An 18,519-nucleotide genomic window follows, 5' to 3' on the forward strand; every position below is an offset into this window, starting at 1 on the left:
TTAATAGTTCAGTTCATATTTCACTAACACACAGAGCCCCTTCATACCAGATAAACGAATTGTCAAGGGTTTTTTTTCCAGTTCAGTTTTCATATAGATGGGACTGAAAAGGTTCTTAAACATACAGGTATACTTAAAAGATTTAATTTATAACCTATTAACAGTTTTGGGCATGCTCCATTGTTGTGGTATTGAGTGCATGTGAGACATTATTTTGGGTCAATTATCTTGCACGATTTGGGGAAAATTGCTTCAGTGACTTGCAAGAGGCGACAACCTGGGAAATCTCACTAATACTGACAGTTCTGTCGTGCGTCTTCTCGCTGTATACTTTTGACACACAGGGGACAGAGTCAAAGCAAAATGTATTGTTGAGTTTGGGCATTGCAATCGAGCATGAATTACATTTGTTAACCACACTTGTATTATTTGTTAGGACAATGCCGTTGCCTTTAGCTTGTGTTAGTGAATTATACATGAAAGTGTGTGGTTCTTCTGTAAAAGAATTTTGACATCAGTTTCTGTGTGTCGTTTTGGGGTTTCGTTTATGGACAGATGAGAAAGCAATGTTGCTGATTTGTTTTCTCCCTGATGTGCTGCTCTTTTTCAGAAACCTTCCAGAAGTATTTTTCTTACATGTAATATAAACCAAACATAGTGACATGGTGTGCTTTCAACAGGACACTGAATAAATCTCTGGGTTAAGTCCATTGATTTGAGTTAATGTCATTCCATCTTTACAGAACATTTGACAATTTTTAGGTTGTACTGTATCTCATCTATTTTTTATTGTATTTTGTGTATATTAGTTATATGCTTTATTGGTGTTAGTTGCTGCAGTACCCATATATTTTGCATCAGACCTCACAAGATATTTGATTCCTTGGTGTTTTTTTGCACTCTGGGGCGTTAAGGGTGCAGTATTTGCATACACATTCTAGACTGTACAACATGAATGCTAAAACAAAGCACTGCTAAAAAGAATTGTATCATGCAAAATGGTGGGCTAGGAATTAGAGTTCAAGAAAAAATGAAACAAAAATAAAGAGAAGCTGAAATTTTGTTTTTGTCAAAGAAAATTAATTGCTGTTCATATAGACAAAGATATTCACAGGAATTTAATGAATTTGGTATTTGGTAAAAGTCTTTTACCTTTTAAATTTTCTAGTTATATTCCTAGTTATGTATAATGAGACCCAAAACTGTTACTGATCATTACACCCTGCATACGTAGATGTTTTTTTTCTAAAGCTGAAGACTGTTCCCTAGTTTTAAGTGTAGTGGTGGCTTTTAAGAGGAAATACGGAATGCATCCCACTCATTTGCATACTTAACTATTTTAATTATAATGGATATTATAAAAGCAATTGCAAGGACTGATGTCGGAGTTGTGGTACCAGCACCAGTTGTCAGATATTAAATTACTATTTGATATTTGAAATGTGTTACATATGAACATCAGTAAACTTTCAAAATCTATAGTTCTTGGATACATGGCCTTTAACTTTACATCACACTACCACAAATGAATGCTGTCTTCAATCAATAATAGAAACATTGTGATATGAACAAGTAGCCAATATGCAGAAAAACCATAGCCATTAAAGGTGAAGATATCAGTAACGAATACCGGGTTATAAGAAAGGACTGGAGTACACTTATATTTATTGATTTGGCATCTGTTAAGTACTGTTAACACATGATGGTGATCCCTACCTCAGTAAATACTCATTGACTATTTCCACTACTATGGTTTGTGCATCTTGACTTCTGTCTACATGTTTTTCATGAAAGCTTTGCTTGTAGTAACTCTGACAGAGTGCTGATTTTGCATAAAAATAAACCCAAAAACCTTTCAGCTAATTGGGCAGTTCAATGGTTAAATCACAGATGATGAATGTAGGAACCTAAGTATGAATTATAGAACTTATAAACTTCAGCATTGAATAAATCACTTTACTGTTCTTGCTCTATATTCACGTCAGGAATTTTGGATTCAGAAGTGTTATTACTGCATTTTGTTCCAAACTATTGCTCATTGAATCATTGTTATTGAAAATCAATTGGTGTTTTTGCAGATAAATACTCATTTTTAAAATGTAAATAACCTACTCAATAAAACACACTTGACCATCACAATGCTCATCAGAATAGTACAATAGCATATTTGGTTTAATTGTGTTGTTGACATGTTAAAAACAATGAATAGAGCATGGATTGTTAAGTAGGCCAACTATTTGAAAGCAAGTAATGTACAGCTGAATTTTTGCATGGCAATGAGTATATTAAAACATAGTTTAATATGCATGCTATTTAAAGACTGTTTTTTCTGGTATGCTTTTTTTCCAAACTATCAAGATGTTAATGCAAGGTGTGACAGAGACGAAAGGTTCAAAACACTATTACTTTAGTGATTAATTCATGTTTAAATTAGGAATGTTTAAACAGCATATTTATTCATTAGCCATGACATCCCCCAAAAGTACAAATAAATTGTTGTGTGCAGTGACTGTATTGTGTTCACCTCTTTGTACCTTAGTGACAGATGTTCTACTCACTTACTTAAAATACTGTTAAATATTGTTTTAAATTATAAAAAGAATTGTAATTGTGGGCCCCACAGCACTTGGTGCTGTCCTAATTTTGTATTTGTGGAGTGGTGTCTTTCAGAGGCTAGCTAAGCTCGATTATCATAAATGAGCATGTGGTCACATTATTGCATATTGCAGTGACTCATATTTACAGTTTGTACAGTCTTAGAAAAGGCTAACTGACCACAAAACCTTAACTCTTTCTATTTTGCAAATTAGTATTAGTGTTTTTTGTAATTATTAGCAAACTGTAATCATAAGATCCCAGTCTTATTAATATAAGTTATGGATAAATATAATACTGCAGTACTTTCATGTGCCCCACCTGTTTTCAAAATAATACAATATAACAATATGCAATTTCCAGGGTGTCACTGAAAGACATAAAATTAAATTGATCTATTATTTTTTTAATTACATCTGACTACTTATGTACATTCAAAACCCACTAGTGAGTGTGGAAATGCTTCTCAAATATTTCTGCCTAGTTTTCTCATGTTTATATAATATTTTTATGCCTCTTTTGTACAGTGTGGCTATACCACAAAGGTGAATTTTAATGTGTATAAGTCAACAAAGACATGCTTTTCTAACTAGTAAAATAAACATGCAACAGATTGATAATGGTGTAATGTTTTTCTAGCAATTAATGACCTATTAATGTAGAAAGAAAGCCTGTATGAACTTGCCACCATTTAACCTCAGGTGTATCTTTCTCCAGGTGCACCTGCTATGTGGTGTTGATTATGATTTGTGTAGGAATCTCTGCATGGATTTACGCATGAAGGAGCAAATCTGCATTCAAAATGTGGATTACATGCCTAGTAATAAGATAACATGATACCTTATGTACTAATTGCAAACAATTTAATGAAATTGAAATTGGAAATTTGCTTCTTGCTGTTTTCACCTGTTTAAAATACTTTTCTGTGTATTTCTCTGAAATGTGCACCTGTGCTAGAACAATTGAATATTATGTTTTAAAGACATGATACACAATGGGGCGTGTGTGTAGGAAATGTAATTGGTATGTCAATTTTAACTTGATTTTGCATTTTCTTGGAGCAAATGTACCAAGCTTGTTACCCATATAAGTATCTTGCCCTCTACTGAGAAGGTCTTGCAGTTTAAAACATAGTACCTCAGATGTTACAAAGGGCCCAGTATAAAGTTTCAAAAGTAAGGTTTTTAGCACCTCTTCCAAATTAAAAGGAGTTATGTTTACAAATATACAGTAGCAGCATTTTTTCTTTATGATTGTGAAACGAGTAAGAAATTGAATTATAACAGAAGTTATAATAGAAATTAGGAAGGAGGAATTTCGTCTTGTCTACATACAGTATTTGTTTCACACCTGGGGCTTCCCATAGTGCATCTCTCTCGTACCCCTCCCACCACCATTTCTAAAACCCTGCAGCATCCAACTGGCTCACAATACAAAGGTGGGAACTGGGTCACCATCTAATTCTCTCTATGCATTTGAAGGTTTCGTTTCACACCTCTCTTCACCTCTCTCAACCTCGCACCACATGATTGGCCACTCTGCCTCTCCCTTGCTCCCACCTCCTCCTTTCTCCTGGCTTTTGTTTTCCCATGCTACAGTATATTATCTTTGTTGACTGCCCTCTCTTTCTTAAACCCAAAGAAGGCTCCACAGCCGAAACGTTGTGTTTTCTTTCTTCTGTTAGGCAGTTACAGTAGATCAGCCTTGGGCAATTAACCAAGACCCTAATTAGCTAAGACCCCTGTTCCCTTTCATTTACCTGAATCAAGTGTAGGATACAAGAGTTACACCTCCACTCGAGAGACCTTGAAAGAACATAGGCAAGCTGGGAAAGCACAAAACAGTAATACAGTTCTTGCAGGCTTAAAGTTTTAATTCATAACAGGCATAGGTTCCTTGAGGCCTAAATATTTTCATACACGGAATAAACCTTCTAAAAACTGAAAGTAGAGATTTTCTGTCTTTGTTTCTATCTGAATACACAGGTACTGTACAGTGCAACTTAGCTTTGGACTGTTAACATCTGAGAGAATAAAATATTCTTGTATTCTATACTTCTTCCCTGTGTACTGTATGTGCCTTTAAGGCTGGATATAAACCAATGACTTCTATCAATATTGTCTTAAAAGAATAAACAAGTGAAAATGGAAGCTGTTGCATTAATGGCTTTATTTTAAGCAGGCACAGCTGTGTCTTTACCACCTGGACTGGATAACGTTTTCTTCTGTTCATTACTGTTCTTAGTGAAGGATGTAGATGGCACGTAGATGAAGAATAAATACAAAAAACGAAATGAGCCACTGTCATAATAACTAAGGAATATTTATACTGTTTTACTAAGCTATTCTCTGTAGGATTATGTGTTCCCTAAATGTAGCAATTATCATTTTTTTCTCTGATGCACCCACTTTGTAAACACTTCATGCATACAAATTACTGGGCAATGTGGTGGTGATATTATTAATATAATAGTTGATATAATAATTGATATTTATTATTTATAATAGCTATTATTACTTCTTCACATTGATATAGTGCTTTTCATCCCAAAGTGTTTTGTATATAGAAAATAACACACTTACACCATTGAAGTGCAGCACCCACATGGGTGACATGCTACAGTCATTATGTGCCAGAAGTCCTACAGAAGAACATCCTGGGTGCAGAGCTGAGAAATTGAGATAAGGGGGAAAGTTTTTTTTATTGAGCTCAGCATGGTAGCATGGTGGTTTACATTGCTACCTCAGAGCTCTGGGCTCCAGGGTCCTTTGTTGATTTCTGGTGTAGGGCATTTTTTTTCCAAATAGTCACATTTCTCCCTACCTCCTAAAGACATGCTGGTAGACTTGTTGTCTGCTGTAAAGTGAACTGGGTACCCCACTGCATTAATCTTCACTTGAAAAGTAAGACATGTGAATGCCTTACCGAATTTCTATAACCGCTAAATGAATTGAAGTGGTGTTTCATGTGACACCTTAAACTCTGAAAGTGCGCAGATGGAGTTCTGTAGTCAACAGGCCAGTGAATACAATCACACTATATTGAGGCTTATAAGGCATTTTGAGAGTGCATGCCTTATGTTCTTGAAATTATTACCCAAGTAGTTAATCTGAAGTGCAAAACAAAAGAAGAAAAGGAAAGGTTATTGTTTATATTAAGCACAGAGATAAAGGGACACGGCTACTAGGAATAGTCTGAACACACTTGAGTACACTCTGTGTAGGCTCAACAATACATACAGTATATTTTGAAATGGGGATGTTATTGCATTGCAGGCTAGTTTGTGTATTTCACTGTGTGGTGCTTAAATGAAATCTGAAAACTTGCCATGAGTTCACTCAACTTTTTTATATAAATTAAAACATGATTAAAGTCTGCATGTTTTTAAAAATTCCAATATGAATTTCTCATTTTAAAGAGCATCTCTGCAGTGATGGTTGTGAATATATACACTATAATAAATGGTGGGAATGCTGACTTGTACTTTTCTTTTTTTAATTTGTTACATGATGTATAATTCTTGCTTTGCACAGTACTTTTAGACTTATTTTATTATTAATCTGAAGTATTAAGTTCATTTTAAAAAATTTCCATCACAAATAAATTATGAAGGCAAGATTTGCCCATCATGTTCTTGAAAGATAATCATTTATGTAGAAAATATAAGTCAGGAGGAACTGTTAACATCTTCCAAGGCACAGACAATAATGAGACAACCACATTTGCAAAGTTTTAAATATTGTAAATTGTATACTTAATAATCATGCATTTTTCAAAGGTTTACTTTTAGTGTGTAAACATAAATTAAATGTTATTTATTCTTAAAGGCCTAACAGAACAAAGACTATGCCTTAACATAGGAAGGACTGCTTTTTCTTAACCCTCTCACTATGAATATACCATGTTTGAATCTAATCTGTTTTTATGGACAATCGTTGCTGAATAATTGAGGAACAGAGATCATTTTGTCAGTATGATACTCTATCCTGAGATTCAAACAATTGCATTTTCTCTTTGCTACAGCTTCCCTCAGGAACTGACCAGTGCAGCAGATATACCCATTGCCCTCCCTAAATGTAGCTGAAGTAGGAACACAATAACAAACAAAGGCGCATTTAATCCCAATCAGTCTATCCCCATGTAACAGTATCCTCATTGAAATTTGAGTTGCAGTATTCCAGCTTGCTGGGTGGAGAAACGTCTTGTTTAAATGAGCTGGGAAATATTAAGCAAATAAATATGCCATGTTTTCCAGCTGTAAGGTTTTTTGTAGATTATTTGAATACAAAGGACTGGAATAGCATTATGATCAATATAGAAATATCACCATATACTGTATAATTGCATGCCTCTTATGGAGGAATGAAAGTGACTTTTAAGCAACCAGAACTATAGGTTATTTTTTTTCTTCTTGTCCTTACCAGTATATACTGTGCATTTTAATGTTTTCATTCCATCAACATGGTCTCGTTAGGATGTAACTTTGAACAACATGACAGTTATTTACGTTCTTGGAGTCCTGCTGACTGAAATAAAGTGGCAAAACAACACATTTGATCAAAAGCCATTTTTACCTTGTTTCAGTTTTTCGACTTGTTTTGGTATAGTTAGATTTCCGCTGGTGTGGTTCTAGAATATACAATAATAAAAGATATTAACATAAAATGTGCCATTATGTCATGTACTGTACTTTGCATAACTGTTGTCAATTAAGAATAGTCTTGTTTCACTTGTTGGTAATGAATACATATTATGCAATAATAATCAGTGATATTCGTATTTGCTAAGGAAATTGTGTGATTCTATGTTCTGAATTGGTAGGATTTTACTTTTAAAATTACTCATATTTATATAGTTTATATTACTATGTTATTTTTGTTTATTGTTTTGTGAAATGTGGGGTTAATCCAACTACACCATAAAAAGTGTAAAACCTGAGAGATAAAAAATATTTCAAAAAGGCAGGCAAAGATTTCTGTGGTGCACATGTGAAATATTAATATGACTAGCTCTATGATATTAAGTGGGGGGAAAAAGCTTTCAGTATCCAAACATATTTAGCATTCTGCACGAGTGAGGTGACCACGTTTATGCAAGCCACGTTACCATCTCTGTTGAAGTCCCAGAGTGTTACTGTGAGGTTTATTCAGATCATAGTGCTCTTGTCCCTTAGGTGTGCAGGTGCAGCTCTAGTCTGTCACAGATGCTCAAGGCTGAATCCAGCTGCCACAGAATACACTTGGAGGCAGTGCAGCCCTGCTAGTTATAATGACTGTGCCCAGTCGCAGGGCACAGGTGCATGCTGTTTTGTAGGCTGTATTTTACAGCGACATTTTTTATGGGCCTTACTCGTAGTGATCGGAAGCCATTAATCATAGTGTGGTGTAATAAAAGGAAGATTGGATGGGTTAGCAACCTGGAGTGACTGCGACATTTAGGTAAATCAACCTGTCCTTCATCCTGCTATCCACTTTACTGCTAAAAAAAACATTGCTCGGTTTGAGTCTCATTTCTGTTATACAAAAAAAGATCAAGCTAGCCCCAAAATATATAATTAATCATTTGCCACATCCAACGGTGAGAAATGCTGGAAGCAACTTTTAAAATATTGAGTGCTTGAAAAAAATATACTTCTTTGTTAATGTAGAACCCTTTCAAGTAGAATTCCATTCATCCTGCTGTGCCAACATGTGGGACGATGCACTCCTTATAAATAAGTATATTAATATATGTAGAAAAAATGTGCCTTTGTGCCTCATAATGGAATGACATACTGTACACTATTTTGTAGTTCTCAGGGTGAGTCCAATAGTCTACAATTCTTTAGCTCAGAGACTTCACTAAGTGAAGTAGAAGCGTTGTGGTATTATTTCAATTATTGTTTGTATACACCACACTTAGGAATGTTAAGTTGTCAAATCAACTCACCTCATGGCTTTGGACATTGTGCAAGCAATGAATGGATGGGGACTTTTCAGTAGTCCTCGAAGAGGTACACTGTCAAATGCGTCTACTTTGAGGCAAGTCAGGGATACTTAACCCACCCAGCCCCATTCACACTAAACCATTTGTGTGCTGCAGGGACACCTAACATAGCCCAGAGTCAAATCAGCAATGTCTGTAATGTAGCTCTTAGCCTGCACTTAGATTGAAGACCCTTATTAACTTAAGCACTTGAGTCCCTTGATGTGCTATTTTAAGGTTGAACTGGATAAAGAGTAATGCAATAAACACACATTTCTTCAGTATTACTATTTATTCATTTTCAATGACCACCTAGTCTAATGCAGGGCTGCAGTGAGCCACAATCAGCAAACAATGGGAATAATACATGATATATCCTGAAAGGCCTGCCAATTACTACCATACAGTATACACAAGCCTAGAGGGCAAAGTTTAAAGATGCCAGACATCACGTATGGGAGGAATCCAGACCACCTGGAGAAAATCCACGTGGCCATACATTGAACATATTAACTCCACACAGAAGGCAAAATCTAACTTGGGACCCCAAAGCTGTTTTCATACAGTAAAACCTACTTCTATTATGGAACCAGCTCATGGAACTGGTTTCTCTGAAAGAAAATGTAAGATCTTACACAGCAGAGGAATTAAAAACATTAAGCACCTCTTTTTTATTAGTTTTGTGCATTTAAAATAATTTTATTGCCATATTTCATAAGTAAACTATAGTACTGAACTTCTGAAAAAGGCTTCAAATCACTGTCTGGGTTAAATTCTCCTACACTATGCAAACCAATGATTTTGTTAAGCTAATGCCACCTTTTATAACAGATATATGTTTACCCTTGATGATTGAGAATGATATCAAAAGCTTGTTTGATTTTGCCATTTGATCTCTGGTTGTATTTACTCTAAAATCCTTGGCCTGGACTGCCTAGGGTGCTGTGTATTGGTGTTTGTGCTCCAGTGGGCCAGGAAGGGAATATCACCTAAGAATTGTTTGCCTCAGCATGCTACAGTGAGTCCCACAAAGGCACTGCTAGCACAGTGGAGACTGGCCAAGCTGCGCTATGTCCTTCTGGGTTCAGCAGCTCAGAAATAAAGCAGGATTACACTTGTTGGAAAGATTGGTGAGATCAGAGAAAGGCCTCTTATCCTCAGTCTTCCTGGCTCATGAGTGACTTAGAACACTGAAATAGCTATGGAACTGGGGATAACAGAACAGTACACATAAAAATAATAAAAAGATGAAAGATTTTTTCTTTATTTTTTCAGTGTTATTACCCCTGCTTTGTAGTGTCATTCTTTGTCATATTCCTCAACATGCAACTGACAAGAACCTTTTCCGGCCTCCTACACAATATAATAAATCAAATGACTAACCAAACAGAATAGGCTGTGTTTTAGAGTGCTTAGAAACCCGAATATCACATATACTGCATACTCTGTGGCTGAGACACCAAAGTGAAAAATGAGATGCTAATAAAAGATTTGGCAGAAACACTTAATGCATCTGTCTGTGCATTAGATGTACACAGGAGCTGTTCAATTTATACATTATCTTTCTGAGTAGTGTGGAATCAAATAATGAGTGATCAACTTCAGATACCGGAAATTATTTTTATTTGAAACACTTCTTGGGTATACGCTTGCCATGTCAAAATACTGAATGTGAAATTGTGAAGTCTGTTTATAAGTAGCACACATATTCTATACATTGTGCCGTATTTTATATGTTTCAAAGGCCATTATAAAACACAAGCACTGATAGGGTGTCTTTCTTTTTATTTCCTTTTGATAACTGGCACATATTTAAACTTATGAATATGGAGGACATTTTGCAAAATTGAAAAAATGCTACAGCAACCCATTTTAGCCTGTGTAAGTTTGCATTTGCATTATTATGTTTTAGCTTGGATGTAACCATTTTTTTTTGTTCTTAACATGAACAAACCCTACCTTTCAGTTCAGAGTTAGCACTTTTCGTATTGTCCTTTTTGTTATCAGCTTTTCCATTGAATATTAAGTACTCAGCAGAGAATTTCAAAAGCCATTGTTTTGAGACTGACATAGTTTTTAAATAAACTAAGAACTGTGGAGTGTAATTAAATTTGAAATTGGAATGACAATAGCAATGCTGAAATTGACTAATTGTAGTTTGGTAGAAAAATTTAACATAAAATATTTTTTCCTTAAATTAGATTCTTGAAAAGTACTACTACTTCATCCTCTACTACTATTAATAATATTTTATTTTTACAATGAATAACACAGTAGCAAAATAATTTAGTTTTAACTTTGATAAACTGATTTACCCACTCATGTCTTGTGGAAATTGTCTTTTTAAGTAATAATTTCAGTTTAAATCATATAATAATTTCTTGTTTTTATCTGGGTAAGCATGGTAATTAATACTCAAAGCCACTAATATATCAAAATCCCATAAAGAGTTTATAGTTTATAAAGATATGATACTGTATAAAGAAGTTCTCTATCTATATTCATGTAAATATGAATATCAGAATTTTCCATCCATCCATGTTCTAACCACTATCCAATACAGGGTCATTGGGGAGTCGAAGACTATCCTACCAAGTAACAGGTGCAAGGCTGGATAGACCCTGTACAGGACACCAGTCCATCACAAGGCACATACACACACACACCAGGGCCAATTTTCACAGAAGCCAATAAACCTACCAGTATGTCTTTGGACTGTGAGTGGAAACTGGAGCACGTGGAGCAAACCCACACACTGAGAGAGCACACAAACACCACACAGATAGCACCAAGTCCCACTGTGAGACAGAAACACTAACCACTGTTCCACTCTGCCACCATTAAAAATATTTTTGTAAAAAGATTTTTATACATGAACAAATTTAAATTAGATAAAATAGTGAGTTATATATATATATATTTGAATACTTTAAATTAGTAATGCCTTTGCAAAAAAAATGCTAACTGTACAATACACAAGATTAAGTGCATAATGACTGATACACAGCCTGTGTTTCAATGGTCCACATTATCAGGAATCTTTAATGTTTTACTAAATAAATATGGTTTCTTCTTTTCAGGGAAATCAGATTGTACCTACAGTTAAAGTAGTTGTAAATTTGTCTTCTCAGAATCAATGTATAATTGTTTTTCTCCCCAGAAAAGCAGATAACATCCAAAATATGAAATAACCTTTAACATCTTCATGCTTCTTTAGACATTTTTAAACTCTTCAGCTGTTCTCATGCACTTCCATTGCTGTCTCTAAGGAGCAAACTTACTACTGACCTACAGGCCTGAAGCAGTTCACATGGAACACTGATTTTAAGCATACCAGCATGAACAGCAGGATATTAAATACTGTATAACTGAAGCAGTGTTGAATATATTACTGACTAAAACAGAGAAAAGTAAATTATGTGGTAACTGTAGAGTAAGACCTTTTGACCTAGCAAACTCTATATTGTATTTTTGTAAAATGTTTTAAAGGAAGTATGCCTGGCAAATACATAGAGTATTTGTCCTTTTCTTTTTAAAGGTAAGGTAATAGGTGGTCTGTTCAGTTGCATAATTGTTGTGGATGAATGAGAACAATGAATCTGTGCCTTGTAATACATCTCAAGCACACAGTAATGTGTGATTTATCACTCTGTTATTAAATACAAAACAGTAAAAGGCAGTAGTTTGCTGGGTTTGAAAGATTGCTACTCTCTGACACAGAACATTGTCACATAATACATTATGTGCAGTTAAGCAGTAAATTCTACATCTATTAATAAAGATGTATAATTACCTGATTCCCTGTATGGACATGAAGTCTAAAGGCCAGGTTACATGGTGTGGCAACTAATATTACAACTGCTTGCCACAGTACAATACACCCTGCTCACTTTGTTTATTACTATTTGCCACCTTTTTACAATATATCATCCTGAAGCTCTCAACTGGCTACCCACTGAAGCTAAGCAGGGTTGGGCCTGGTCAGTACCTGGATGGGAGACCTCCTGTGGAGCTATAGTTGCTGCTGGAAGGGGTGTTAGTGGGACCAGTGGGGGGCACTCACCCTGTTCTCTGTGTGGGTCCTAATGCCCAGGTATAGTGACGGGGACATTTAACCGAGGTCCTGACTCTCAGTCCTCATTAAAGATCTTTGGGTATTTCTCGATAAGAGTAGGGAGTTATCTCGGTGTCCAGGTCAAGTTTCCCTCCTCGGCCTTTACCATGGCCTCCAAATTGTCCCCATGTATGATTGGGTTGCATTTGTTTTATTTTTTGTGTTACAGCACCAAATCAGTAGTTGTAAAAGAAAGTGTAACTTGCTCTTTCATACCCACATAGTTACAGTTTAGTAGAGAGATATGTTATTATAGTAGTAGAAGTTTAGCAGGTACTGGTACATAGTAAAGCAAGTTTTGATTGGAACAATTAAAGTAAAATCAAATCCATTTAAAGCATGCAGCAAGATAAATATTGTTTCATGTAGCATTGTTTGGGGCATAAAAACAGACAGGCTGCACTTATATTATTCACATTAATTAATTTCACTTAGCTGAAATTCATATAATTAAAGGCACATTGCTGTTTGATTATAAAAACAAAAAATAATGAAGATCTTAAGGTTTATAATAGAATTCTTTACATATATGTTGCATTACCAATGCATACAATTAACACATATTCATGATCAAATATTTTTCCCTTTTTTGTCTCTGTAGTGCTCATTTGTTTAGATTGATTTGGCTTTTTTTACTATACTGAACTCAAGTGCTCATATTTAAGCAATGCCCTTTTCCTCATAAAACAAATGACCACATCTCAGATCTCCCTTTGACTCCAGTAGCTACTTATATATATATTATTTTATTATTTTTATGATTATTATATGTCTACATGAAAGTAGGTAGAATCAAAGGGTACTGTAGCTGATCTTTTTTAGACATGTAGAAATAGTTTTACCTGATAAATAGAAGTCTATACTTAGCATATTTTGTGGTATTGTTAATATTCTAGAAGCCTACTGTATAATGACAGTTAATACAACTTTTATTTAGCCAATTATTTGTCTACCTGGGTCTTTTGAATATTAATGCTCAAAGTACTGAAGCTGCTCAGACTCTTTATTGCTTTTTAAATATTTAAAGAAGTCTTTTTAAAGCCTTCTACTTGTTTGACATATTGTCAGAAATTTTCTGAAATGTACTTTCTATTGAATTTTAGATTAAAGGGAGCACAATTATAGAAATGCATGATGCACTTGGTTGTAAAATAAGGAGAATGTGAGTTTAGAGGGCTTCAAAGACATGTGATGTAAATTTATGAAAACAGTTCCACTCTTTTGCCAAATTGGACAGTTTTTGATTTTCACATTTTTTAAAAGTCATTTTTAAGCTCCTTGTAAACACAATGATCCCTTGATCATACGCATGGAAAACACAAAGTCAGCCAGCTGGTATCCTGTATTCCCATGAGAGTGTGTCTTTTTATATTCATAATGATTCTGTTTTTGTTTTTAATTACAGGACACAATGGGTCATGCTAACCCTTTAAGCACCAGTCTAATATATGTTAGAATTTTGTGGTTTTGAATTTTTTAAAGCTAATGAGAAACCCTGTTTGTTTTTCACAGAGCAAGAAGAGTGCGTTAATTGCACGGATGAGTGTCGAGTACTAGGACATTCTGACAGGTGTTGGATGCCACAGTTCCCTACAGCAAACCAGGCAGAAAGCGCAGATTATCGCACAAACCTTTTTGTACCAGCAGGAATGGAAGCAACAGTGGAGACGGAAACTTATGAAACTGTAAACCCCAATGGAAAAAAGACTTTCTGCACATTTGGGAAAGAGAAGAGAGATCACACCATCCTTGTTGCCAACGTCAAACCTTATTTAAAAGCCAAGCGTGCTTTGAGCCCTTTATTGCAAGAGGTGCCCTCTGCTTCAAACAGCCCCAGCAAAATGTGTATTCCTGCATGCACATCAACAAAGGGACTTATAGAAGGCTGTGAAGGTAAATCTGGCAACTTCGCAGAAACAAGCAGCCAGTACATGTCACCAAATAAACAATTGAAAGACTCCCCATACCTTCTGTCTGATCCCATGGCTAAAGTCCTTGCTGATGTGCATTCAAGAGTAAGTCGAGATTCGAATGAGATGGACTGTGTATTGGAGCAGTTAGATCAGTCCAATCCAGAATTAAACCGTGAGGGCATGGATGCTGAACAAGTTGTACGTGAAATTGACAAGCTGTTACAGGACTGTCGGGGAAGTGAAGCAGCATCGGTGAGAAAGTGAAAAAAAAACAACAATGATGACAACAGAAAAGAAACAAAGAATAAAATACACACTGACAATTGCAATGCATCTTCTTAAGAAAGTGGAGGTGGCTTTGAAGGGATGTGTCCTGAGACGGATCCCTGAACTGACTGAAGATGCTGCTTCTGGCTTCTAGTAAGCATTTCAAGTGCCCACCGACTCATACCTTTTCACTGCAGTTTTGTCCTTCTTAAGGATCACCAATTCACAGCTGGGGAAGGTGGGGGAGAGCTGAAGACATCTGTACTGACACGATGGGTGACAGAATGTTAAGACAATCAGTTAGAAACCAGTCTTGTGGTCAAATAGGTGGACTCTGTACCCACTTGGTCTAACTGAGGAGAAGAACAGACAAAATACGAAGGATTTCACTTTATCATCGTGGAAGTGCAAAAGAAGATCTTTATAGTTGGAGGGTTGGGGGGAGGGCTGGGAGAAAACTTTCGCAGATCTTCACATTCCATCAGCAATCACTTGTGTAAACTGTACTCCCTTATATTTATCTGCTGCATAGTACATTCCAAATTGATGAAGCAGTACAATATACCCTGCTCATTGTGTGAACTCCTCATTCTTTATAAATTCCCAATCTTTTCATGTAAAGTAATGTCCACTTGTCGAACATCCCCTGTGACACACATAATCCTGTATATTAGGGACATTCTTCTTCTACTGTGAAAGATATATATACTTATGGGTAGTGTCCGGATAATAACAGAATATTTATAATTTTTTTAAAAAAAAAACAACGTTAAAATGCTTAAGTGCAGTTAATTGTGAAATATTTATTTATGAACAGCAGAGGACACTGCAAAGGCTCTTAAAAGGAAATGTCCCTTCACATTATCACTATACACAATATCTTTTAATGTGCAAGTGTATCGAATTTAATGTGTTTACATCAAATTACATATTTTTATTGATTTATTGCAATTTCTGTGCATATGAGCCAAATTGTTAAGTGTATAAGAGCTATATTGTGTATTTTATTAAAATTAATATATAGTTGTGTTGCAATATACTTGGGCTTATATTGTATTTGGCAACTGTTGCCTTAGTAGCTGTCGAACTCTATGAGTTTAATTTCATTTTTGTCTGCTCCCTTTTCCCTCAGGAGTGGGTAGCAGTGCCTCAGAGCAAAGTCTCTTGTTTATCATTTGGTCAAAAAGTACTAGGATACATAAACTGTTCAAAGCTTCATGAGCCAGCTAATAAAAAAGCAACAACCATATGTTACATTTCCTAAGATGATATATCTTTACCAAGGCAGCTAGAATATATATTTAGTTATTTTTTTTAAAGAAAAAACTTGGCATTTTTACTACAGAATTGTTTCATTACAAAATAATATAAGCTGCCTTACTAACATTAGAAATAAAAGATAAAATCTTAATATAACTGTAGTGCTCTTATCTATTGAGGACATTTAACAGTCCACATGAGAATGTGCAGTACAGTTTTTTTATTGTTTTATAGGACCAAAAAGGTTCCTTTTGAGCAGTTTATGTATTATCTGTGTTTTCTGTGTGTATTACATTGTTATTTTCACCAGAAATCTCTAAGACTAACCAAACTTGATAACTGAAATTCCATTTTACTTTTAAAAAAATAAATCAAGCACTGTTGTAGCAGTAGAAGCAGGGTTTAATATGTATGTTCAGGGCTTATAATGTGAATTAAGGCTTTTAACAAAACACATTCAGATTGTAGCTTTCTACAATTTAAAAATGATTACAATGATTACGATATTAAAAGAAATGTAAGAGAAACATATGGAAAGCTGTCAACACAGTAGTGCAGTGATGATTTTTTTATACTGAGATAAGAGGAAATTGAATCTATAAAAAGATGTTGGCCTAAAAATGAAGTTATGTGAAAAGTAATGCTGCACTTACACTGGCATAAGGGCAACCATAGGCTATTGCTTAAGAATATGGGTCAGACATTGTTTAGCCATGCCTTGTCCATTCATTTGTCAAAATGAACCAACATCCTTAGCATAGAGATCCTGAAACTGCCAAAGTTTTATTGATTTTAATCATCCATTCTTAGAAGGATTGAGTTACGTTTAGTCCTGTTCCACAAAGCCTGGGAGCTAAGGATAAAGTAAAACATACAATGTTTCTGAATGAATTGAAAGTATCAAATTGAAAATCTTTTCATATTTAAAGTTTTCAGAACCAATTTTTCACCATACCAACAGCCAGGGAATTGCATTCTCGGACTAATTTTATATATAAAACTCAAAGGAACACGTTTCAACTTGTTTTTCCAACATAGTAGTAGTAGTATTGAACTACTAGAGATGCATTTTGGAAAGAGGATACTTTGTGCTCATTACTAAATGAGATTTTACAAAAGCCAGACAGGTTTGACAGGTCTGACATGCTCTATATGTTACTGAGAACGGCTCAGAAACAACAACAAAAAGGAAACAGACTGTGTGGTGAGTGCTTATGATCACGTCTCTGCTAAACGAGGACTTATGTCTGACAGTTTTCTTTCTTTTTTTCTATCATCAGACCAAAACTAAATTCTTCTGTTTTAACAAATAAAAACCTAAGGAAACAAGCTAGAACCAGAATCCAGAAAGACTGTTTTTTAAGCAAAATTTCTCTCTTTTACATTTTTTATGCATGTCTGTCATTGCAAGTGATTTTCCTTGTTGGCAAATAGTGGGCAAAATGCCCATCTAATTCATTTACTGTGGAATGAGCAGTTTGCCCACAGTTTACCCACAGGGAGAATAGGGACATACTGCAATTGTTCAATGTCAACAATGAATAATATTATTCACAGGGTTTTTACAGTGACTTTAAAAATAAAAGTTGGCATTCAAACATTGAGAGTTATGTTAATCAGAACAAATGACCAAAACTTTTTAGACTTTGCTTATGTCCTGTAGGCCTGTAATCAGAATTAGTCCTCTGAAAACTAACTGTGTTTCTATCCATGTGTGTGACATGCTTTATTATTGCTGACTTTCAAGCTGTTTGTTGTCTAATGGAGTATAACTTGCTGAGGTCAACAAGTAGTTTGAAATCTAGCATAATGTACACCTACTCATTATTGTCTAATTACATTCTTTTGGCATCAGGCAGGATTAATTGGTGCATTAGTCAGAAGGGAATTTCGGCTATCAAAGTTTGTTGATTTGGAGCGTAATTGAATGAAACCTGATTGAGGTCCTGACTCTTCCAGCCCCTATTGGTCCATGGGCTGGTGTTCAACATTTATCAGCCCCTGTCACCCCATAGGGCTCTAAGCTACACCAGGCAGCTGGTGAAAAGAAAAGAGACATACATTGTATGGATTATCTCAACCGCTATTGTCTAATGGCTGTGTTTAATGTGATCTATCTGGAAAATGAAGACTATGAATAAAAAGCAATTACTAATAGCTGTGTCTCCTGTTATCACATTCATTAACATTGAGGATATGTGTTAAACACTACATACCACTGGGAAATTGACATTAATTACTTTTGATATACTGTACAACTTGTGGCACAACAGTTGCTGCATCTAGTTATCAGGTTTCTAAGAACGACAACTCATACATTTTACTATAGGAGGTGCAAAATCATAACTGGATAATGGGGCTTTTGAAAAAGAACATCATGGAAGACCAATTCAAAACTAAAAATTG

At 35.2% G+C, this 18,519-nt stretch overlaps 1 protein-coding gene across 7 annotated transcripts in view; it reads left to right on the forward strand.

Moving 5' to 3' along the window:
- pcdh17 (protocadherin 17) overlaps positions 1–18,270 on the forward strand; it is a 58,958-nt gene extending 40,688 nt beyond the window's left edge. For all 7 annotated transcript variants that reach the window (XM_088603060.1, XM_088603067.1, XM_088603075.1 and 4 more), the window contains one exon: positions 14,186–18,270. In XM_088603060.1, coding sequence (XP_088459186.1) covers positions 14,186–14,850 — 665 coding nt within the window. In that variant the 3' untranslated portion in view covers positions 14,851–18,270. The remainder of the gene's footprint in view (positions 1–14,185) is intronic.
- Positions 18,271–18,519: the final 249 nt, after the last annotated feature.

Source organism: Lepisosteus platostomus, chromosome 2 (assembly GCF_059453375.1).
Source record: "Lepisosteus platostomus isolate fLepPlt1 chromosome 2, fLepPlt1.hap1, whole genome shotgun sequence".
Taxonomy (NCBI): Eukaryota; Metazoa; Chordata; class Actinopteri; order Semionotiformes; family Lepisosteidae; genus Lepisosteus; species Lepisosteus platostomus.